Below are 26,454 nucleotides of genomic sequence, written 5' to 3'. Positions count from 1 at the left end.
CACTGATACATTTGTTTCATCTGAAGGTGTCCCATAAGACACTGAGTCCCAAGGTAATTAATTTGCTCAAGGTGACACAATTTTCAGTGATAGAAAACATATTTAAACCCAAGTCTTTCAGTATCTACACTATCTCCTCATTTATGTTTTTATATTTATATGTTACAACCTTCACAAAGGGCTGCCCGTGTTTTCAACATACTGAAAATTAATATCACTTACCACCACCATCCTGCCATGTACACAAAAACACTCAAATCCACTGAGAATCCCACTTACAGGGACTGGATTTAGAAATAAAAGAGGCTGGGTGACAGAACTCAAATACGCAAAGGCCATAAATTTTGTTGACTCATTTGGCTTACTTGGGAACCTATCTGTGTGCCTCTAGGTTCTAGGTTTTGTTTCATGAAGGTTTTGTTCATGAAGGAGAGAACTAGAAGTGCTACAAAGCCTAAACTGATTCAAGTTCCTAAAGGAAACGTGCAAATGAGCTAAACTACAGCTCTGTCTCTTATAAAAGGTCATCTAAACTGTCCTCTTTTAGAGGTACCAACTATTATAGTGTTTCAATCAGTTCAGGAAGGAGGCGTACTATAAAATGCTAGGCAGAAATATATGGGTAGATCAAGAGTGATTCCCAAAACAGCCAAAGGTAACACCTTGCGAATGCTTTCCCATGACTTTTACTATCATGAGAAAGTAATGGCAAATAAATATTATATTATAACACTTTAATAGTGCTTCAAAGTTTATTTGTATTCTAACACTGTATCAAATTAAATTCTAAAATCAGTTATTGAAAAATATATACTCTTTTTAGCTTGAGATCATTTTGAATTATTTCTAATCTTACTAAACATATTTAATCTTAAGAAAAAGATAAAAATTAATGTTCCCTTATTTAATTTTTTGAATGTCTGTAATATGCTAGTAACTATCATCCCTGGAGGGAAAAAGAATTTCTTCTAACATAAATTTTTCTGTGTACTACTATTCTACAAGTTCAAGAAATGATTAAAAAATAGAAAAGAAAAAAAATATTGTGATAGAGGCTACTAATTATCACCAACTATCTATTCTCTTTGTTTCCTCCTATCACGAAAAGATGACTTTTAGCTGGGCAGCTAAAAGACACAACATGTCCAGAGATTACATTTCCCAGCCTAATAGACACAACATGTCCAGAGATTACATTTCCCAGCCTCCTAAGCAGCTTATGTAAAGTTACGTTACTAAAAAGTTCTTGCCCATGGAATTTACAGGAAGTGAAATGGTAACAAGAATTTCCAGGTCTTGCTTTTAAAACAACTAGACAGGCATTCTTCATTCTTCCACTTGAGGTTGATTAAGTCAGCTTTGACCATGTTTGACCAATAAGGGTAACACTCTTGGAAACAGCCAAGCAATAAGAGACTGGTCTGCAAATGATCCTATAGAACCAGAGCCTGGAACTACTCTGAACCACTGACCTATTAAAAAATAAACTTCTGGGACACCTGAGTGGCTCAGTGGGTTAAGCCTCTGCCTTCAGCTCAGGTCATGATCTCAGGGTCCTGGGACTGAGCCCTGCATCGGGCTCTCTGCTCAGAAGGAAGCCGGCTTCCTCCCCCTGCCCCCCGCCTCACTGTCTGCCTCTCTGCCTACTTGGGATTGATCTCTCTCTCTCTCTCTGTGTCAAATAAATAAAATCTTTAAATAAATAAATAAATAAATAATAAACAATTCTTTGAGCCACTATACTTTTAGGGTCTCTTTTTGCAGCAACTTAGTCTATACCCTAAGTAAACAAATGTCTATAATCAAAGCAAGGAAAAATTCGAGGAGGAATCTCAATACTTAATTCTAAAACCTTTCCTCCAGAACACTGACAAAGATATCACTAAGAAAGCATACCAGAAAGGAAGAAAAACCCACAAAAGGAATGCTGGGCTGTTTTGAGCCTTAGCAAATGGGTTTAGTTCAGTTATGTTAGGTGTAATATGTAGATTTAGAATTTGTATTGGCTCCTCTCTCTAGGGTACCCTGCATAAAGAACTCTCAGTGATTTACTTTTCAAATATTCTCTCAAGCTAGTATAACTTAAGACATTTTCCTTACCTTGGTTCCTGATGCTTTAATTTTTTCAACATAATCCCAAACTGTCTGAGGTGATATCCTGCCACCTACTTGAATACTATCTGGTAGATCCTACAGTAAAAAAATGAAGTTAAGCAACATATACAGAATATAAGAGTCATCATTCATTTAAATTTAGCTCTAAGACTAATTTGAAATGGTAATAAAAAACAATAAAAAAATTTGTATCACAGAACATAAAGTACAGGGGTAGCAATCAGGCTTTACCTCAAATGTCAATTCCAAATAACTAAAGCGGGTACCCAAGATACCACCGAGATTGAATCTGAGGTCATGTCAGTTCTCAGCAGGAAAGACAGGTACCATAATGGGGTAGTGGCAAGCATATGACAAACTGACAATCCAGAAAGAATACAACAGATATCAGAATATTGGAGATATTATTTTTCTTCTCAAACCTCCTCCTATCCTGGTGGAGGATAGGCAAGGACATCATTTAATCATTAACAGCTGGATTTCAGAAGTTATTAAATTTAATTATAGAGCATATTTTTACTCAGTAGAGAATAACACTGTAATAATGCAAATTTATTTTTTAAATGGTAGAATCTTTCTGAAAATAGATGACTATACATAAAAATCAATTAACTGTGTAATTGAAAATATTTAAAACTAACCAGTAAATTTCTATTTTTCTAAGAAGCTGAGAAAATTCATAAAAAGCACAATTAATTGATAATAAATTCAATTACATTTATTTAAGTTATTAATTGCTTTAAATATTTATTTGGGATTTTAGTCCTAAACTAAATATAAGCAGAAAGCAGAGGTAGAATTCGGGAAAGCAACCACATAGAAACTGGCTCAGAAAGGTGAACAGTTTTGTTTAAAATCAAACTCCATTGTTTAGGACTTCTTTTTCTTCTTTTTAAAAGGATTTTATTTATTTATTTATTTGACAAAGAGAAACACAGCGAGAGAAGGAACACAAGCAGGGGGAGTGAGAGAGGGAGAAGCAGGTTGCCCCCTAAGAGGGAGCTCGATACAGGGCTTGATCCCTGGACCTGATCATGACCTGAGCTGAAGGCAGATGCCTCACAACTGAGCCACTCACTTGCCCAAAGACAACATTTCTAAATAGATTTGTTCAAAAAGAAGAACATGGGTCCATTTAATTTTCCTCTTATAAAAATCAATTGTTTCTAAAATACTACTTGCCAAGCAAACTATACATAAAAGTAATAAATTAGGTTGTTTAATAAAACATAATGCTAAACAAATAAGCCGGTCAGCATTAGCTAAGCCACATTACATGTAAACTAATTTCAGCCTAGGGGCACCTGGGTGGTTCAATTCCTTGTTTGGCTCAAGTCATGATCTCAGTGTCCTGGGATGGAGTCTGTGCTCAAGGGGAGTCTGCTTCTCCCTCTCCCTCTGTCACTCTTCCTGCTTGTGCTTTCTCTCGCTAATAAATATTTATATATTAATTAATTTTTAAATTTAAAAATGTACTTTCTCTAATAAATAATAATTTATTAAATAAATATTAAAAAATAAAAAATTTTAAGGGCGCCTGGGTAGTTCAGTGGGTTAAGCCGCTGCCTTTGGCTCAGGTCATGATCTCAGGGTCCTGGGATCGAGGCCCACATTGGGCTCTCTGCTCAGCGGGGAGCCTGCTTCCTCCTCTCTCTCTGCCTGCCTCTCTGCCTGCTTGTGATCTCGGTCAAATAAATAAAATCTTTAAAATAAATAAATAAATAAATAAAAATTAAAAAAAAAATAAAAATTTTTAAAAAACTAATTTCAGCCAAATACAAAGAAAAGTAAAGTTTATGTCAGTTTTAAAAAACAGAAACAGGTATATAATACAATTTAGGCTTTTGGAAAAAAGATTTTTTTTTTGTTTAAATTTTTGCTTTCATGGTCAGCAGACTGAGAATGAATGGGAAAAGTTAATGTTAGATATGAACATAAAGAATATATAACCTCAGCAAAAATATAGTACACATGACTTATTTTCCTTCTGCATAAACACAGAAAAATACTTTCTTCAAAATAGTTAAAAAATGTTGTATTTTTCTAATTTACCATAATATAATAATCCAACTGTTTATTTTCCATAAATATTATGTAACAGTTCCTTCCTATTCCTTCAGGTATAAACCCAGGGTACTTGCAGGATCTAGTCATTGGTCTCATGAGACTGTCAACTTGCTATAATGTTTCAACTATAACCTGTATATCATTCACAGAAAGAGACAGTAAGAACTATAGTCATGCAGTTAGGGAAACATAAGCAACAGGAGAATAAGAACTATCCACAAGAAAAAATCTTCCTGACAGGCTAACACTCAAGACCATATTAAGTAGGTCAATATTTTATCAAATCTATATTTAAAGAAAAACTCAAGTAATCCAAGTAGACATCTAGCTCATTAGTTTTTAATTCTTTTACAAAGGAAAGCACATTTTAGAGTACAGGGCATGTGGGTTTAAAACTTTCATAGTTATCCACAGTTCATAAACTCTATCTAAGAACTCACAGTTCCATTAATTGAACGGTTTAAGAATCACTGTCCTCTATTAACAATATTTTTCTTATGAATGAAAATAAATTTATCATTTAGTATCTTTATTATTTGTAGTAATATTTTCTCTCCTACTGCTTTTAGAAACACATACATCAGTCCGAGCAGAAAAGTTCACAGTACCTCTGTCAAATACTCGGGGGAACCAGACACTGGGTAGGCTTTGGTAACAAATTTTGCCACAGAAGGCATGTTGATAAAACCTTTCCAGATGAAGTTCAATCGAGCCAGGAAGGTAGACTCAACTTCAACAGTTCCAGGCATCTCTGGACTAAAACATGATATTAAAAAATTTCAGCCTTAAAGATCTGCTCATGAATAAATCCATTTTCTACTAAGTCATCAATTATTTCTATTTTAGCATGTCAAGAAAGCCAAAATATGTAAGACTATTTGATTAAAGAGTTTAGATTTTCACTTTTTATGAAAAATTACATTCATATTTACCTTACATGGTTGCATTTTCAAAATCATCCTTCACGAGTTGGCTTAGATGAAGGTACAGAGAAGTACAAGCAACTTTTCTTAAATTGCTATCTCCTGCCTCTTGGGACCAACATTAATTAAACAGAATTAAATGTCAAGTCCCCACGTACAGACTCAAATCTCTAAATTAATTTTAGGTCTTATTCTTTTATCTCAATTAAGTTTACTGTTTAAGAAGGTGTACTTACTATCTCAAAAGAAATATTCCTAAGAAATAAGTTACCTTTTTATTTTTGAAGACCTCCAAGTATAATCTGGCAAAGATCTATAATGATGATTATAGAAATTATGGCTAAGAGAAAATTACCGTGGAGTGGGAGAGAATGTTGACTTGGGAGACTCTTGTTTCTCTTCTTCAAAGAATTCAGAAGCCAAAATATTCGAGGTTGAAGACAATGCATCTGCTATACTTTCCGCTTCATTATCTGAATGTTTACGAGATACTCCAACAACAACTTTAACTTTTTTTGGAGATAGATCATCTACAGGTGGTGCCATTCGACCTAACACAAGACGAAACAAAAATAAACCAAATTTGTAAATTGAAATTTCTATAACATCATCCATTTTGCTTCTAACGTTACTGTTTTTCTGACTGAATTGTTGCATAACCTTAGATTTCCTGGGTAATTTTTAACTATCATCTTTCAAACTGCATTGTAGTACACCTCTCTAATTGATGTGAAAATTAAAAAAAGATGATGTTAAGTAACTTAAATAAGCTGAAATGGAAACTTTATAACTAAAACCTAAAGTCAGTTTTGTGATTCCCTAGTAATTTTTAACTAAACTATACCAAATTCCAAGTCTTGAGAAGTAAGAACTGAATAAAACCACTCTGTATCCTACTTTGTGTTACATATAGCAGAAACTCATGACATACATGCATACTGCAGTGCTTACTAAACATGTTACTAAACATGAAAAATATTAGTAAAGTTTAAAAATGACATTGGTTTTAGGCTATAGCATTAAGAAGGAAAAGAAATCACTCAAACTTGCTGAAAATAGGTTAGGTCTAGTAGTGTTTAACAAGTATTTTTGTGTGCTACCATTAAATTTACTGAAATATTACCACAGAAATGATTAAATATAAATAACTAAGAATATTTTTAAAGACATAACTAAATGGGTGTACTTAAAAATAATACTACACCATGGATGATTTTCTTTAAGAATAACAAAGTCTAAAAATATTCTGCTCTTTAAGTCTTTACCACTGTACAGATTATAAAATATGTTCACACAATTTTGAGAAAGTAGGATTACTTTTATTACAGGAAAATTACTTAATTTGTGATACATTTCATCTGGCCTCTGATCCAATGATGGAGGACAGCAAATAGATTAACCTAAGAATTTTTCATGCTACCGAATAAGGTACGTATCATTCCTTAGCATACAACAGTAAAAAAAAATAAATAAAAATTGAGAGCCACATCTCCAGAGTTTACAAAACTCTTGATACTCTAATTTTTAACAATAAACTGAATATAATTTAAATTCTTTATTACATCCCCATTTTTTATGCCCTAAATGTAGTCAACCTCCAAAACCTACTGATAATACCTAATGTGAGTATCTCAAAAGCCTCCACTTACTTCTATCTCCAATGATCACTCTAATAAAAACTATCTTCATCTCCCACCTGGACTAGCACAAAGGGTTCCTATGGAGTTTCTCTCCTTCCTCTCCTGGCTTCTCCCACTGTAATTCTTCTCAAAATCAGAGATATCTTCATAAAATACCAATCTGATCACCTCATTCCCTTACTGTAAAACCCCTTAGTCACTGTCCACTGCTCTTAGATAAAAGACCAAAATCTTCAATGCAGCTACAAAAGATTTTCAGCATTTCTGATCATGATCTGGTAAAGTTGTATTTTATCTCATGATCCATTACTTAAATACACACACTCACGTATATCTCTGTGGGTTTGTGTGTGCATGTGTATGTATATGTGTGTATATGTATTTTTATGATAAAAGTAACTGGAACTAAAGTCTCATAAAATGGTACTCATCTTTCTAAGTGCAGTTCACTGTGGTACTTTCTATTTTGTTTTTGAAATGCTAGTTAACTACTTACTAAATTGATTTCACTACTACGAAGAAGTCACAACTGAACTCTGAAAGGCAAAAAGGTATTACAAACAAGATGTGATCTCCAAGTCTCTCTTCAAACAACTCATATCCCTCTCTTCTCTTCTCGAATTCACCTCAAAGCTCATGCCATTCCAGTATTCAGAATGATGTTCCCCTGTCTTTTCAACCTTCATGACTCAGCTTAAATGTAGATTCCTCGGTCCAGTCTCCCCAATGCCCCAGTCTAGACTGGATCTTGTTAGCTAAATACATTTGTAAATACTTCTGTAACCCAAATCATCACCTGCCTGTCTTTCTCACTAGGCTACAGTTTCTCTCAAAGCCTGGATAAGATCTGACTTTTTCACCACTGTATTCCCTGCACCATAAAGTGCTCAGCAAGAACTCAATATTTATTGAATGAATGACCAAATAGAAGAATACTAGAGAAAAGGTATTTTGGGATTTGTTCCAATTTTTTATAGATGATAATAAGACATGAATGCGATTTTATTCCTTCACTTAATAAATGACAGTATCATCATGAAGGCCCAACATTTCTGATGCCTACTCTAATGCTTAAATTTTAGTCTTTTGCCCCAAGGTTGTTAAGATCAAATCTTACATAGTACAATTAATTCTAGATCATAAAGTATACCACAGTATCAATCTATACCTCAACTCCAAAGACCAGTCACTCAAAAACCGTGCTACTCCTCAATGAGAGTGAGCAGATACTTCATCCCCAATTAACAGAAAACAAAAGCCTATTTAAATTACAAATACAAGAATCTCTCTTCTAAAACAAAAGCAACATTTCAGAACAAAAAATTTCCAATTACCTATGCAAATTTTACAGTTAAGATCAAAAAGATGTTGTCTGTGCTGACTAGTGGTGTCTTTGGACATAGAATCAATCTCTTCTTTTTGTTTTTCAGCTCCTTCCGCCTTTTCCAAGGATTTGTTAGCTGTAGGTTCCTTAAAAAAAAAAAAAAAAAAAAAAAAGTTTCAGCAAATTTGGCCCTAATTATTAAAATCAACTTCTATTTCATACTGATTATTTCTAAAATGAAAACTGTTCTATTCATATGTTTTCCAACATATTTTTTAAAAGATTTTATTTACTTATTTATTTAAAGCAAGCAAGCAAACAGGGGGAAAGTGAGGGAGAGGAGAAGAGAGAATCTCAAGCAGACTCCATACTGAGCACAGAGCCTGATGCAACACTCAATTTCACAACCCTGAGACCACCTGAGCAAATCAGAGTTAGCTGCTTAACCAATGCAACACCCATGTGCCCCCCCATCACTGTTATCTTTAAAAAATAAATGCTAGGTATTAATTATTACTTAAAGTAGAGCAAAACCTCAGACATTCCTCATTCTTTAAGGCCTCTAACAAGATTCTGTATTATTTCCTCACTGATATTTGAAAATCAGAAAAGCTGTACCACGCTCTCACACCAGTCTACCTAAGAAGCACTTACTTAGGCCTACTAAAGAATTCACCAAGCCACAGAGACCCCAGGAATCTACATTTTAACAAATGTTTAATAGGTGCTTGTGATGCGCGTAGTCTGCACACTACATCCAGAGAAAGAGTATTGTTAAACACTCTCAAAAAACCATGGGACCAATAAAATGAACTTTGAAACATATACATTTTTTTTAAAAAATTCTTCTTTCACCTTTAAGAACATTTTCAACAAATCAACCTTTCCTTAATCTTCATGTTTTGAGCACTGCAGAACATGGCATTTTTATTATTTTTACCTGAATCTCCATGGCTGCTTCCTGTTCTTTCATTGGGGCATCACTCTCAATTTCAATTTCACCTTTATGAGTTATTTTTGTGATCGGTCGTCTTTCCACTTCTCTCTGCTCTTTCTCAATCATTTCTATGGTCTAAATGAAATATTTTAAAGAAACACTTCACAACTAAAGTATACATATTTCCAAATGTACAGCTTTAAACAATAAGAGCTTATCTAAAAATGAAAACATCACAGATAATTTTTAAATTTTTTTTTAAAGATTTTATTTATTTATTTGACAGACAGATCACAAGTAGGCAGAGAGGCAGGCAGAGAGAGAGAGGAGGAAGCAGGCTCCCTGCTGAGCAGAGAGCCTGATGCAGGACACGATCCCAGGACCCTGAGATCATGACCCGAGCCGAAGGAAGAGGCTTTAACCCACTGAGCCACCCAGGCGCCCCGATTTTTAATTTTTAGATGGTCTCTCAAACAACAAACACATATTGAGTACTTACAAATGCCAGAGACTATTTTAAGTGCTGGGGTTATAAGTCTTGAGAAGTTCTATGTAAATTAATCAGAGGCAACTGAAGTGCAGTGTAATTTGCAAAGGGTTGAAACATGGTATTTATGGCTTTCTGATTTAGTTTTTTACCAGCTGCCACCAGGGAAATGAGAATTATCTTCTTCAGATTCCTAACTTGATGTTCTTAACATCCCCCTCAAATAATGGAAGTTTATTCAAACACCAGAAATTATCAGGTAGACCCTCTCAGTTGTCTCTTAAGCATTACTCTGTGACAATAATAATTTAGTTGAACAAATTTGACAAAAAAAAAAAATATTAAGCAAGTGTAGCAAGAACTAGTGAAAAGTAGTGACGAGTGCAATGGGTTAAGAAATGTAAGGATGGGTCTAGTCATTAAGCTTGCCTTTGTTAAGTGCAAATCATCCTTTAAAGAAAGAAATCAGATTAAGGCCTAAAGAAAGAACAAGCTGGTTTCCAAAGCAAATGGTACTTGCAGCCACAGTTCCAAAGCAGAAGAGAGAGGCATATTTGGGATACGGAGGGAAAAAAGATGAGGTGATACTATTTTCACCATAAAAGGAAAAATTACACAGGGTGAAAGCAGAAGAAATATTTCAATATCAAATCAAGGCCTTGTACTTCAAATTAGTTTTGGCAAAAGACTTACATGAAGCTTAATGTCTGAGATGCAAGTATTATGGAAAAAAGAATCAGGTAAATAATGCAGAGTTCATATGAACTATTAGTAACCAGTATCTCCTAGAACAAAAAGCTAATATTCTAAGGCTGCTATAATCAAAATAGTGGATAACGTGGTCATCCCACTGTCACAATAACCCTAAGCCACATAGTCACTTAATTTTTAAGGTATTTCAAAGTTCAGAACCCCCAAATTAAAACTCGTGGCATTGGTTACTTTCAGAATTTTTTAGTTGTAAAAATGGACTATGGTACACATACTATTTAAGTTACATAACACCTCAGTTTAGCAGGTATTAAGCTATTTAAGCCCGCATCATTTCTGTAGATATGAACATTCATACATGCCAATTTGGATCAGGTTTTATCAATAAACAAGGGAAAGAAACCCTTGTTTCTCTGAGCTTTTGGCATCTGAAACTTTTGAATAATAAGGGATTACACACCTATAACATTTTCATTCTGACTTAATCTAGTGCTACAAATTACCAATATTCATAACACCTTCAAATGCTATTTTTGAAAAGTACAGATGTGATTAAGATGTGCCTATTTTCCCATCTTTCTGATGTACAAGACAAAACAAAATACAAGTTTATTATGTAATCTGATAACTGGAAAAAAATTAGAAAAAAGCAGCAGAGATAAAGAAAAACAAGATTTAATTTAAGAACTCAGTTAATGGGGATATGTAATTTATGGAACAAGAAGTTTGTATTACTGTGCATTCTGTGTTAAATTACCTCTGTGTTTATTTCCCCTATGGCTGAAAAATATAGGTTCTGATATAGTCAAACCCATAGTCATAGATAATCTTACATGTCTGTTTTCTCTCCGTCTCCATGCAGCTAACTCTTTAGAAGCCAACTCTTCCGGACTCATTCTTATAAGATGATCAGGGGTTACTTCTCCTTTCAGTACTTTTTTAAATAAAATCTGGATATATTTAAAGATGAGAATTAAGAGGGAGAAAAAGATTTCTAAAATAAAGAAGACATATTGTATAAAAACTTGTAATAAATAAAGATGTAATTTCAAAACTTGATTTACAAATGTTTAATGATTTATACATTATCTACCACAGAGAAATTTAATGACAGCCTTGTATTCTAGGAACTTATCATCTAAGGCAGCAAAATTTATCTTTCATATGAAAATCAACACATAGTGGAGAAGTGTGTATAGTAGAACCATTACCTCTATCCAAAAATTCTATTGAGATGGTTACCCACTCCTCGCTTCCCCCAAAATCAACATCTCAGAATATTCCCAGTATTCTCAAGGAAACACACTGTCACAATAGCCAACCTAGAATATAGCAATGTACTGCATAAAAAAACTTTACTGAATGTGTTGTCGTTCATATTTTTAAGATTTCATATCTTAGATCTTTTCATATCTTTGATTTCTAACCGGCTTAGAGAGGACTTCAGAGCAAAGAACCCACTGCACGAAAGAAACCTAAAGGAAATAAACGTTTACTTCCTGAAAAAAAAAAAAAGCTTCCAGACTATATAATTCAAGAAGTATCTGACCCCCTGGACAATAATGACAGACTGTATAACCTAGATTTTTCTTAAGTAGCTGTTAGTATCACATTCTATCTATTGCAAATATCGTTACACAAATTGACAAACTGTTATCAATTATGTGAAAATCTTATAAAACTTAAGCAAATATACAAGGAGTTTGTATTTACACATACACAGCTTTTAAATATCCTCTGAGACCCAAACAAGAAATGCAGGAAACGATTAACAGTTCAAGTAATGTTCGCTTCCCTGCTAAAGGATATTTAGAATTAAAATCATATTTAAATTAACAAAATATTTTAAAATAGTATTCTTTTTTACCTAAATGTAACTTATTTTCTTAAGGAGTGTTACTCCATTTTTGGATTTAAATCAGAAGTACCAATACAATGTTTATTATGAATTTTGGTTTAATAGCAATTTTAAAGAATACATATGAATGAATTTTTTTTTAAAGATTTTATTTATTTATTTGACAGAGATCACAAGTAGGCTGAGAAGCAGGCAGAGAGAGAGAGGGAAGTAGAATCCCCGCTGAGCGGACAGCCTGACATGGTTCTCAATCCCAGGACGCTGGGATCATGAACTAAGCGGAAGGCAGAGGCTTTAACCCACTGAGCCACCCAGGCACCCCCATATGAATGAATTTTTAATAAATTGGATTAAATAGGGGACAAAAAGAAAAGTCCCATAAATCAGGTTAAGACAGACTTAGTATTTTACATTTTAATACGCTCATTATATAACACTAGCCACCACTATGCAGAATTCATAATCTCAGTTCTGTAGTGAAAGACTATTAAAATGACCATCTCAATTGAAGAAATAAATTATAGATCTACTGTATTATAATCTTAAATTCCAATGTATTCAGGAAAGCTGGAAGCATAAATATCTATAGACATGAACAAAATATACTTACATTGTTTTTAGGATCTTTCAGATTGAACATCAAACTTCTGTATTTATTCTTATATTTAGCATCTGTGTCCCGAAAAAAAGAGAAAAGCTCTTTTTCAATTTTTGTGGCAACTTTTGCTGCTTTTTCCTCTGGCACCTTCAAATTTGAGTCTGTAAGTCTTAAAATTAGAATAATTCAGTTATTCTTCAAATACATGAAGCATATATTATTCAATCTTCTATATAATAATGTGTGTTACCTTTTCATAAGAATGTCTTTGAGAGAATGTCTGACACTTTGTCTGATCTGATCTGCAGAAGGCTTGGAAGTAGAAGTAGCAGGAGGATGCATATTAGGCATTCCCTTTTCAATTTTCTTCTTTTTTATTTCTTGCTTCTCATGAGCCCCTAATTTAAACAATAATCAAAACTCATTGTTTTTAAAAAGACATCTTCCTTTTTAATGCATAATATAAATTTACAAACAAAACTGACTGATTAAAAATCACTATTTAGAAATAAGATCAGAACCCATATTCCATACTGAAGTATTTGACTTTTAAATTCTAATCTGTGTATGGTGACAGATGTTAACTAGACTTACTGTGATCATTTTCCAATATATACAAACATCCAATTGTTGTCATACACCTGAAACTAACAATGTTATATACCAATTATACCTCAATTTAAAAAAGAGAAATTCTAATTTAAATGAATTTTAATGACAAATTAAGTGACTAAAAAATGGCCTAAAGCTATGAAACGCAAATGCACTTTTCCCATTTTATTTTTTTCCCATTTTTAAAAAGTTTTATTTATTGAAGTAATCTCTACACCCCACCTGGGGCTCCGACTTCACAATCCCAATATCAAGAATCACGTGTTCTTCTGACTGGGCCAGCCAGGCACTACTCCCCCAACTCACCCAGCACTGACCCATCAATTCTTAAATCTATCATTTTTATAATTCATGTGCTCATTTTCCCACATAAGCAACTCTGATCAGACAGTACAACATTATTACCATACCCTTGCATACTAAACACTTTTATCCTCTCTCCTTTAAAACACCTGCATTTGCAAAACCACAAACCCAATAAAAGCCAACTTTATCCTTCACCCAAATAGCCTACAAACAGCTGAAGGCAACTGGAGAAAAATAAACACTGATGCTAACAGATTTCACTTTAAATTTATAATCACAAATCTGAGGTAGATAACAATCTGCTGTCCTAATCTTACTAAGTTTTCTTAGTAAATCTGCTCTTCCAGTCTCAAAACATCTATTTTACAATTTTTCTCCTTTCTTGTCAAACCAACAATACCTCCTTCCCCAACTTCAACCTCATTTGATTTTTTCACTTCATTATTTCACTAAGAAAACAAGAAAATGACAGCTATCACATCTTCCCATCACCAAATCTAGCCTACCTGCATCTGCCCTCCTACCATATACAATCATCTTCCCTACTATTAAAATGGGTAAGCTGTCCTTGTTTATGAGCAACCCTTCTATGTAAATCCCATCCCCTCTTGTTTTTTCATGGATTTTGAAGCCCTCAACTACATCACCAAATTCTCTCTATTGGATCATTCCCATAGTCTTCCAAACACACTATATCTCCCTTAAAAAATTCTGTACCTCACATATCCCTTTAACTACCACACCACTTCGGTTCCCTTTAAAAGCAAAATTCTTTAAAACAGTAATCAGTATCTCTGATTCCTCACTTTCCATTCCTCCATAAACCACTAGAACTGGCTTTCATCCCCAGTGCTCCACCAAAACCATTCTAGTCAAGGTCACCAATGATTTCCATTTCACTAAATCACATACGATCTATGCTCCTTAATAGATGTCCAGACAACACTGAACACAACTGACCATTCCCTCCTTCTTGAAAACTTCATCATGGTCCCTTAGTTCTCTTACCTCACAGACCAGCTTTTAGTCTCTTTTGTGGAACCTCTTGTCTTCTCAACTTCCAAATGCTGACATGACCCCCAAGTACTGTGCTTCTGCTTCTTCATTATCAAACTCTTTAATAGATGTTTCTAAGTACATGATTTTAAATAACTATGCACTGATAAATCTCTTGTTTATATACAACCCCTTGAAGTCTTCTCTAAGCTCTAGACTTATGTCAAACATCCTTACCTGGGTATCTTAAAGGCAACTCAAAGTTAAAACACCCACACATAATTTTTCAATTTTCCTCCCCTAATCTGTTTTTCTCAATAAATGGCACCAACATTTAGTTAATCCTCTGCTAAGACTCTACCTACCTACCTACCCACCTACCTATAACTAATTCAACAGTTCTGCCAATTCTACTATAAAATTTATCAGAATCTGACCATTTTTCATTCCTCCACTGTATCTCTGTTCCAAGCTAGCATCCTTTTTTCCCTAGGATACTGTTATAGACTCCTAACTACCCTCATTTTGTCCTATTCTCCTACAATCCAATTTTCACAGAAAAACAGGAATAAACCCATCATGCCCTTGGTATAAAATCCTCTGAAGTTTTCCCATTACATTCAGAATAAAATATAAACTCTATCAGGACCTCAAAGTTCCTACATAATTTTCTCTGAACTCATCTTGACCCTTATTCTATCCCATGTATTACCCTAACCATTCCACTGTGGCTCTTGTGCTCCTCAAATACCAAGCTTGTTTCTACCTTGAAACCTTTAGACTATATGCTACCCAGTCCTCCAAAAAAAAGTTCCTATCACTTTAAATTATACCTCACAAGTTACCCCCTCCAATCTATCTAAAACAAACTCTCACCACTCTCCTCAACTGTGACTCTTAACTCCACTTACTTTTCTTCACGGTGCCTAAACGCTGTAAAAAATGTCACACCATTTTATTAGTCTACTTAATGTCTGTCTTCTACTAGTGTTTGAGTGCCATGAAGATGGGATCTTATTAAGTTCATTAGCCCTTCCCAGAATTTAAAGCAATAGTTATTAATTTCAAGAAAGATCACCTGAACTATTTTTATTGCCATCAAGTTATTAAAATGGTTAAATTTCCCTAAAATATACTAATTGATAGTGTATGAAATATGACTTTATTAGTACATAGGATTTTTATGAATCTTACTACCTGGTTTGGAACCTTTTTCTCCTGTGCAAATAACAGTTGTAGTCTCTTTTGGTATTTTTTCACTTTTTTCTTCTGAGGATCTCCGAGGTAAAACTGGTTGTCCCATCTTTCGAAGAGGAGCTAGCTGCCATTTTTTTATTTCACTATCTCTACAGTCTGATGAGTTTTTGCCTTCACCAGATTCCTTGGAAAAAATATTATTTAATTCATTAGAATGAAAACTACTAAAGCAAGGCTCAAGAGTATGTGAATGAAAAAGATTAAACCTAATTAGTATTATAATCTAGCAAGATAGCAAACATTATATTCTTTAGCCCAATAAATATTTAAGTTTTTTAAAAAAGATGTACAAAAATAACTCTCAATAACAAAAAGGAGATTCATGCTCTCATTCAAAATCCATTTGTTAAGCACCTATTTTGCAGAACACACAACAGCCTATAAAGGAGAACTAAAAAACCTGGATACCATTTTCCCATTAATAATATTAGAAAAAAAAATAGATAAAAGATAGTAAGAGTTGTTTTAGCTGGCTACAGACATGGAAAAAGGAGGGAGAGATTATGGAGAAACAGGTATCTATGTTTTTCACTATTTTCTAAAACAAATGAAATCATACCCACCTCTAAGTTTATCAATTAAATTCTCACTGTAACAACTGGCAGTTTTAACTTCTATAAAGTAGAACAATCTATCAGGATACCTGCTACTCTCATCCTAATTATAACCAACGAAGAACTTGTGAACTAGAATTCTAAGACCCTTTAAAATAATTAATCACTTCATGGTAATGTTTGAAAGACAAGGAGAAGTTTATCCATAGGTGGTGGAGAAGTAGGAGACCTTAGTTTCATCTGGTCCCAGGAATTCAGCTAGACAACTATCAAGTCATTCCGAACACTTGCAAACTCAACTTGAGGTCTAAGAAAAGAATTAGATGCAACTCTACAAATAGAAAAGCAACCACTTTCTGCAAGGTAGGTGTGGAGAAGTGAATCTGAGGTGATACATAGGAAGATGAACCACAGCAGGAGGGAGCCTCCGTCATCCAGCACCAGAAGTGATATAGCAGTGGAGCACAAAATCAGAACTTTCAGCAGGCTGCTCCAGTGAGGGACATTTCTGCCTGAAATGCACCTGGTGGCTAAGTAGGTTGGAATCCTAGGTGGGATACTATGGTCCCAAGATCCTTGGGGTCACAGCAAGACTGGGGGTGCCTGAGTGTGGCAGAGTTCCCCAGCATCAGTGTGGGGAAGCTGGCTGCACTCAGCGAGCCCAAGAGTGGGCTCTCAGCACAGGGTTGCCATATACCCTGAACTGTGGTCCATCACATCCCTGCTGAGCAGGGGCCCAGCAAGCAGCAGAACCACCCCAAGAGCTCCTCCTTCCCTCCCCCTGGAAGCTGGGGAGGGGGGCGCAAGTGCATATCACAGGAGTCTGCAGGTTTTGAAGAATCAAAATGGGGTCACATGCCATGAGACAGAATCACTGGTCACAGTCTGGGTGATTGCAGGGTACAGCCAGAGACCAGGGAGACAGGAATGATGACTGCTTTTCTCTAGGGTGCACTAAGGAGTGCCCCCCCACCCCGACCCCCAACCCCAAGCTCTAAGCTCTAGGGCTGGAAACTGGGAGGCCGCCATCTTCATTCTCATCCTCTAAAGCAGGGCAGAAAACCGTAAGGAAACAAAAGTCACAGAGAGTAATCCAGAGCCACTTACTTAGCCTGGCCCCTGGCAAGGGTGGTACAGTTCTGCACAGAGCATAGATACCTGAGAATCAGCCCAACAGGCCCTTCCCCCAGAAGATCATCAAGAACATCCAGCTAATACCAAATTTACTGACCACAGAGAAATGCAAAACTTGAGTACTAGGTAAAATAATATACAGAATTCATGGTTTTCCCCCCACAATTCTTTAGTCTTTTAATTATAATGTTTTTCTCTTTCCTCTCTCAATCAATTATTTTATCAACTTTTAAAAACCTTTTTTAATTTTCATTTTTACACTTACATTGCATCCTTTCATTGTATTTATTTTGTATATATGGAAGTTTTTCTTTCTTTACAATTTCAGGATGCAGTTTCTTCTAACAAACATGAGAATACACCCAGAATCTAGTGTACAGCTCTGTTCTCTTCACCTGTCTGATCATTTTCTCTCCTTTTTTTTCTTCATTTTGTTAAACTCTTTTTAAATTTTCATCTTCAGTAACGTTGTAGCTTTTCATTGTATTTAATTTTATTTTTCTATAGATAAATACATTTTTCTTTCCTTACAACTCTGGGATGTAGTTTCTTCTAACAAAGAGACAAAAATACACTCAGGATATAGTGTACTGCTCTGTTCTGTTCACCTGTTTGTTTATACTCCTTCTTTTTTCTCTTTTGTCTTTTTATAGTTACATTCTATTCTTTCAATGCATTTAATTTCATTTTCGTAAATATGTAAAGTTTTTCTTTCTTTAAAATTCTGGGGCCTAGTGTTTTAACAGACCAAAATACACACAGGATCCAGTCTATTGCTGTTTTCTGTTCACCTCTATTATCCTTTTTTCTCCCCATTTCCAGTCTCTTGTGACCCCACTTCTCTGGGGTCATTGTTGCCATTTTAGTATTTTGTTCTCACATTCATCTACTCTCTGGACAGATGACAAGACAGAGAAGCCTTAAAAAAGACAACAAGAGGCAGTACCAACTGCCAGGGACCCAAGCAGTTTGGATATAAGATGTCAAAACTAGAGTTCAGAATAACGCTTATAAAGATACGAGCTGGGCTTGAAAAAAGCATAGAAGACACTAGAGAATACCTTTCTGGAGAAATAAAAGAAATAAAATCTAATCATGTAGAAGCCAAAAAGGCTATTAATGAGATGCAATAAAAAATGGAGATTCTAACTGCTAGGATAAATGAGGCAGAAGAGAGAATTAGTGATACAGAAGACAAAAGGATAGAGAATAAAGAAGCTGAGAAAGAGATACACTACTGGATCAAGAGAGCAGAATTTGAGATATCAATAATACCATAAAACAAAACAATATTAGAATAACTGAGATCCTAGAAGAGGAAAAAGAGAGAGATAGAAGGTATACTGGAGCAAAATACAGTGGAGAACTTCCCTAATCTGGGAACGGAAGAAGGCATTCAAGTCCAGAGAAAGGCACAGAGAAACGCCCCTCCCCCAAATCAACAAAAATTGGTCAACACCTAAGCATATAATAGTGACACTTGCAAGTTGGAACAAAAGATCCATAACCTACAAGGGTAGAAACCTTAGGCTGGCAGCACACCTATCCAGAGACCTAGAAGCCCAGGAAGCACTGGCATGATATATTCAGGATGCTAAATGAGAAAAATATGCAGCCAAGAATACTTTAATTTATCCAAAGGATATCATTCAAAATAGGGCAGATAAAATATTTCCCAAACAAAGAAAAACTAAAGGAATTTGTGACTGTAAAAAACATTAAAGGGGATCCTTTAAGTAAAGGCAGAGCCCCAGACCAGAAAGGAACAGAGAGAATATACTCTGTACAAGTAATACAACAGCACTAAATTCTTATCTTTTAACAGTTAAACTCTGAAAGTAAATGAGCTAAAATGCCCCAACCGAAAAACAAAGAGTGTCAGCTTGGATAAAAAGGCAAGACCCAGGGGCACCTGGGTGGCTGAGTTGGTTAAGCATCTACCTTCAGTTCAGGTCATGACCCTGTGGTCCTAGATTGAGCCCCATATCGAGCTCTGCTTAGTAGGGAGCCTGCCTCTCTCTCCCTCTGCATGCCTCTCTGCCTACTTGTCTCTCTCTTTCTGTCAAATAAGTAAATAAAATCTTAAAAAAAAAAAAAAAAAAAAAGCAAGATCCACCAATATGCTGCCTCCAAGAGGTGCATTTTAGACCCAAAGACACCTCCAAATTGAAAGTGAGGGGTTAGAAAACCATTTATGACGCTAATGGACATTAAAAGAAAGCTAGGGTAGTAATCCTGGTATCAAATTAGATTTTAAACCAAAGATTGTAATAAAAAATGAGGAAGGACAATATATCATAATTAAAGGGTCTATCCACCAAGATCTAACAACTGTAAATATTTATGCCCCTAACATGGGAGCAGTAAATTATATGAACCAATTATTAACAAATTTAAATTAGTATTTTACCTCTAGGAATGCAAACACATTGATAATACAATAGCACGGGACTTTAACACCCTACTACTCACTGCAATGGACATGTCATCTAAGCAGAAGATCAACAAGGAACAAGGGCTTTGAATGACATACTGGACCAGATAAGATTTTACAGATATATTCAGAGCATTCCATCCTAAAGCAACAGAATACACATTCCTTCCAGTGCACATGGAACATTCTCTAGAACAAATTACATACTGGTTCACAAATCAGGTCTCAAGTGATACCAAAAGACTGGGATCACTCCCTGCATATTTTCAGACCACAATGCTTTGAAACTGAAACTCAATCAAAAGAGGAAATTTGAAAAGAACTCAAATATATAGAGGTTAAAGAGCATACTATTAAAGAATGAATGCATCAACCAGGAAATTAAAGAAGAATTTTAAAAATCAATGAGAACAAATAAAAAATGAACACATAACTGTTCAAAACCTCTGGATACAGCAAAGGTGGTCCTAAGAGGCAGGTATATAGCAATACAAGCCTTTCTCAAGAAACAAGAAAGGTCCCCAATATACAACCTAACTTTACACCTAAAGGAGTTGGGAGAAAGAACAGCAAATAAAGCTTAATCCAGCAAGAACAGAAATAAAAAAGATCAGAGCAGAAATCAATGAAATACTAACCAAAAGAACAGCAGAACAGAGCAAGGAAACTAGGAGCTGGTTCTTTGAAAGAATTAATAAAATCGATAAAACCCTGGCCAGACTTGTCAAAAAGAAAATAGAAAGGACCCAAATAAAATCACAATCTCCCCTTCAGTACAACTGTAGGAACACAGTATAAACAACTATATGACACCAAATTAGGCAATCTGGAAGAAATGTATGCATTCCTAGAGATGATTAAACCACCAAAACTGAACCAGGAAGATATAGAAAACCTGAACAGACCCATAACCAGCAAGGAAATTGAAGCAATAATCAAAAATCTCCAAACAAGAGCCCAGGCCCTGATGGCTTCCCAGGGGAATTCTATCAAACATTTAAAGAAGTAGTAATACCTACCCTTCTGAAGTTGTTTCAAAAAACAGAAATGGAACAAAAACTTCCAAACTCATCTCTGAGGCCAGCATTACCTTGATCCTAAAACCAGACAAAGACCCCACCAAGAAGGAGAATTATAGACCAACATTCCTGATGAACATGGATGCAAAAATTCTCACCAAAATACTAGCCAACAGGATCCAACAGTAGATTAAAAGGATTATTCACCATGAATAATGAGATTTATTCCTGAGCTTGGAGGATGGCTCAACAACCACAAATCAATCAACATGATACATGACATTCATAAAATAAAGGACAAGAACCATATGATCCTCTCAATAGGTGCAGAAAAAGTACAGCATTCCTTCTTGATCAATACTCTCCATAGTGTAGGGATAGAGGGAACATACCTCAATATCATAAAAGCCACATATGGAAAGCCCACAGTGAATGACATTATCAATGGGAAAAACTGAAAGCTTTTCCCCTAAAGTCAGGAACATGACAAGGATGCCCACTATGACCACTATTCTTCAACACAGTACTAGAAGTCCTAGCCTCAGCAATCAGACAATAAAAGGAAATAAAAGGCATCAGAATCAGCACAGAGTATGTCAAACTCTCACTCTTTGCAGATGACATGATACTCTATGTGGAAAACCCAAAGGACTGTAGCCCAAAATTGCTAGAACTCATAAAGGAATTCAAGTGGCAGGATCAATACACATAAAATCAATGCAAAGAAATTAACTGTATTTCTATACACTAGCAATGAGACAGAATAAAGAGACACTAGGAGTTGATCCCATTTACAACTGCACCAAATACCGTAAGATACCTAGGAGTAAACCTAACCAAAGAGGCAAAGTATCTGTACTCAAAAAACTATAGAACACTCATGAAGAAATTGAAGAAGACACAAAGAAATAGAGAAACATTTCACACATAAAATGTCTATGCTACCTAGAACAATCTATACATTCAATGCAATCCCCATTAACATAACATCAGCTTTTTTCACAGAGCTGGAACAAACAATCCTAAGACTTGTATGGAACCAGATTAGACCTGAAAGAGCCAAAGGAATACTTAAAAAGAAAACCAAAGCTGGTAGCATCACAATCCCAGACTTCAAGCTGTTTTACTAAGCTGTAATCTTCAGGACAGCATTATATGGCACAAAAACAGACACAGAGGTCAATAGAACAGAATAAAAGAACCCAGAAATGGACCCTCAACCCTTTGGCCAACTAATCTTTAATATAGCAGGAAAGAAGATCCAATGGAAAAAAGATAGTCTCTTCAACAAACAGTTTTGGGAAAACTGGACAGCCACATACAGAAGAATGAAACTGGACCACTTCCTTACACCATAAACCACACAGACTCAAAATGGGTGAAAGACCTATGAGACAGGAATGTATCAAAATCCTAGAGGAGAACATAGGCACCAAACTCTGTGACCCACGCCACAGCAACTTCTAACTAGACATTTCTTCAAGGGCAAGGGAAACAAAGGCAAAAATGAACTACTGGGACTTCATCAAGATAAAAAGCTTTTGCACAGCAAAGAAACCGTCAACAAAACTGAAAGACAACTGACAGAATGGCAGAAGATATTTGTAAATGACATACCAAATAAAGGGCTAGTATCCAAAATCTATAAAGAACTTACCAAATTCAACCCCCAAAGAATAAGCCAATCAAGAAATGGGCAGAAGACATGAACAGACATTTCTCCAAAGAAGACATACAAATGGCCAGACATGAAAAAAATGTCCACCTACTCATCATCAGGGAAACACAAATCAAAACCACAATGAATAACACCTTACATCAATTGGAATGGCTACAATCAACAAGTCAGGAAACGGAAGATGTTGGCAAGGAATCAAGAGAAAGGAAAACCCTCTTAGGATGTTGGTGGGAATGCACACTAGTGCAGCCACTCTGGAAAACAGTATGGAAATTCCTCAGAAACTTGAAAATAGAGCTACCCTATAACCCAGCAATTGCAGTACTAGGGATTTACCCCAAAGACACAAATGTAGTGATCCAAAGGTGCACCTGCACCCCAATGTTTATAGCAGCAACGTCCACAATAGTCAAATTATGGAAAGATGTCCATTAACAGATGAATGGATGAAGAAGATATGGACATACATACAATGGCATACTACTCAGCCATGAAAAAAAACCTGAAATCTTGCCATTTGAACCATGTGTTGGAAGTAGAGGGTATTACGCTAAATGACATAAGTCAATCAAAAAAAAGGCAATTATCATATGATCTCACTCATATGTGGAATTTAAGAAAAACAGAGGATCACTGGGGAAGAGAGAGAAAAAATAAAACAAGACGAAACCAAAGAGGGAGACAAACCATAAGAGACTCTTAATCATAGGGAAAAAACTGAAGGCTGCTTGGGGGAAAGAGGTGAAGGGATGGGGTAAGTGGGTGATGGACATTAAGCAGGGCATGTGATGTAATGAGTACTGGGTATTATATAAGACTAATGAATCGTTGACCCCTACCTCTGAAACAAACATTACATATTAATTGAATTTACATAGAAAAATGAAAATTAAAAAAAGAAAGAATGACAGGGAAAAGAACACTATGATATTTAATCATGGGTTTTGATAGGCTGTAAGAAGACAGAGTTTACAGGAAAAAACTGATTTTCTCTAGACTACAAATCCTCTAATTTTTTATTTACTTATTTTCTATCTCTCCAACTAAATTTACTTGAGAACAGAAACCTATTTCAATCAGTGCTAGATACCCAAGTCTGGTATCATGTTTGGCAGACAAGAGAAACTTAAGAAATGGTTCAACATAAAATCTAGGAATAAGAAGTGATATTTAAAAAGCAGATTCCAGGGGCGCCTGGGTGGCTCAGTCAGTGACTGCCTTTCGCTCAGGTCATGATCCTGGAATCCAGCCCCGTATCCAGTTCCCTGCTTGGAGGAAGCCCCCTTCTCCTCCTCCTACTCCCCCTGCTTCTCTGTCAAATAAATAAATAAAACCTTTAAAAAAATAAAAAATAAAACAAAAAACAGATTCCATAACCTAGTATCAGCAGAGTCCAAATAAGATTCAGCAGTTCACCATCAAAAAGAAAAGGAAGCAGTAATCACTTGGGTTTTGTAAGTACATTTACTTACAAAATCAGACTTACTTCAATTTCTTTTCTGATACAGAGAATGTATAGTGGTTTCTTAAAACACTTAATGTTTCACATGTCTCATATCTTTTTAGACAAGATAAAGACAACTTAGCTAAATGACAAAACAATGAGCTGTATTTCTGAATGGCCAAGATATTACATCCAAAACTGATGATTAATCATTAATAATTAACAAAGTTTTCCAAAGATGTGTTTTAAGCTATTCTCAGTGGAGCTCTCAGCTCTATACCAATTACTTTGGTGCTAATCAAATCAACAGAAAAAAGGAAAAGCAAATGTCAGAAGGACATAATCTGATTCTCAAAATGTATGGGCAGCCAGAAAATGCTGAATGCCACTGTTAACTTAATCCAGATTTGTAATATAAGGAGTGTGTCAAAGAACTGAGTTTATAAATAATGAAGATTTCGGAGAAAAGATGCTTATGTTCCTCAATCTTAATGGCTGGATTAAAAGATTTCCATGGTTCTTCTAACACTCCAACTCAAGTTCATTGTCTTTTGCATTATTACACTTGACTATCCCCATATATTTGTTGCCATTGTTATCCCTTTCCTACCATTATAAGAACAACAAAATAGAAAAATCATAGGTAAAAAAAAAAATAGATGATGAAAATTATTAAAACTTAATCAGATAAAACACTGAATACATCTCTCCTGTAACTCACTAAATATCTTGAAATTTCTATTTAGAAAATACATTTAGAAATTAGTTAAAAATATAAGGTAAGGGAAAACCGACTTTTTTAAGAGAAAAAGTATGAAGTGAAGGTTCCAAGCAAACACTGGACAAAAATAAAAAGAATTAAATCTACTTTTCTTTAAAGATACAAAACAACTCTTCTACCTGAAAATAATGTCAAATGTGGTTCATGAATTAGCAGACAGTTATGGACTGAAGTTTTACCACCTTATCAGCAAGCACAATGAACAGCTCAGTACTACTGTAATACCACAAGATCACACATACATCCTATCAAAGAAAATCCAACTACCAACTACAGACTAGAAACTGCATAAAATACTGTAAGAAATAAGATACATATATTTTGGAAGATTTCACTACCTGATTTCACCAAGACTGCCAAAATATTTTTTAAAAAATCCATTCATTTTTACAGAAAAGTACATTTGGAAATGTACACTTTGAACAATGAAACCCAAAGAGAAATTTCAAATTGTCAGACCATACAAAGTTCTTAAATAAAAAGAATGCTTTAATAAGCTTACCCGTTTTAAAATTTTGACCTTGTGCTTCACTGTATCCTCTATATATTTGGTTTTATCATTTGCTGGTGTGTGCTTTGATAACCCAAGCTTTTCATATTCCATTGTTCTATCTTCACTGTGGACTTCAACTTTAGCCTGGTTTTCCAAAATATCTGAATCTATTATTTCAGTCTTTTTATCTTCTTCAGCACAACATTTCACACACACGTATTCTTTGTCTTCTTCTCCCATTTGTTGTGCTTGACAAAGACTTAAACCAACACAATCACCATGAAACCAGTCATCACATCTCCCACAGCCAACCATAAACCTGGGAAGAAGGGAAAAAACTTTAATACACTTAAAAAAATGTTAAAAGTGAGCCTAAATTAACTTTTTAATCATTTTCTGATATTTGTTTTCTGTCTTTACCCATCCTATTGGTTTTACATGGACCAAGTTTTCAAAGAATATTCTATGAAGACAGAAATTTTAAGTCAAATATATCCCCTCTAGTATGAATGAGAAAATACAAAAAACCATAAAGGTAAAATAAAGAGCACCTGATCTTTGTCAGCATACTGCATAGAATAATAAAGTATAAAATTTCTCCACTGAGAAGGTGGGTTAAGAGCTGTGATAATCTGATCAGAGACAATCCCTCAGTTACAGTAACATTTACCCCACAAACCCAAACTCCTACCTAAAACAGAATCGCTCATTTGATGAATAATTTTGAATAACAAAAGATCAGAGCAACAATGCAACTCAAAAACAAAATGGAGACTTAGATTATTTATTAACCACTTTATGTCACTATTCTTTGAGTTCAAAATATTCTGGCTCATGAGCCAGAATGTCAGTGATCATGCTGAAGAATCTTTTTATGTGCTTTTGAGAGCAGACTTCCGTACTACTGACCATGGTTTAGATAATAAAATTGTATCTCTGAATAAAGATTATACATGAAGATCCTAAGAATTCAGGCTGAATTTTTTTAAATTTCCGATCTCTTCATAAAAGTTTTCCTTTACTAAATTTTATCTAAAAAACTTCACTAACAATGAAAAAAAATCAACGGATACAAGATTTAGGAGT

At 34.9% G+C, this 26,454-nt stretch overlaps 1 protein-coding gene across 8 annotated transcripts in view; it reads right to left on the bottom strand.

Moving 5' to 3' along the window:
* PHF3 (PHD finger protein 3) overlaps positions 1-26,454 on the bottom strand; it is an 87,268-nt gene that overhangs the window by 3,693 nt on the left and 57,121 nt on the right. For all 8 annotated transcript variants that reach the window (XM_082730149.1, XM_082730153.1, XM_082730148.1 and 5 more), the window contains 10 exons: positions 25,378-25,687; positions 15,772-15,955; positions 12,911-13,058; positions 12,673-12,829; positions 11,038-11,154; positions 9,010-9,141; positions 8,080-8,215; positions 5,461-5,656; positions 4,791-4,938; positions 2,101-2,190 (listed from right to left, as the gene is read on the bottom strand). In XM_082730149.1, the coding sequence (XP_082586275.1) occupies positions 2,101-2,190; positions 4,791-4,938; positions 5,461-5,656; positions 8,080-8,215; positions 9,010-9,141; positions 11,038-11,154; positions 12,673-12,829; positions 12,911-13,058; positions 15,772-15,955; positions 25,378-25,687 (1,618 nt within the window). The remainder of the gene's footprint in view (positions 1-2,100; positions 2,191-4,790; positions 4,939-5,460; positions 5,657-8,079; positions 8,216-9,009; positions 9,142-11,037; positions 11,155-12,672; positions 12,830-12,910; positions 13,059-15,771; positions 15,956-25,377; positions 25,688-26,454) is intronic.

Source organism: Mustela nivalis, assembly GCF_964662115.1.
Source record: "Mustela nivalis genome assembly, chromosome: 5".
NCBI classification, from domain to species: domain Eukaryota; kingdom Metazoa; phylum Chordata; class Mammalia; order Carnivora; family Mustelidae; genus Mustela; species Mustela nivalis.
The sequence above is the reverse complement of the archived record's forward strand: the minus strand, read 5'-3'. Positions and strand labels throughout refer to the sequence as shown.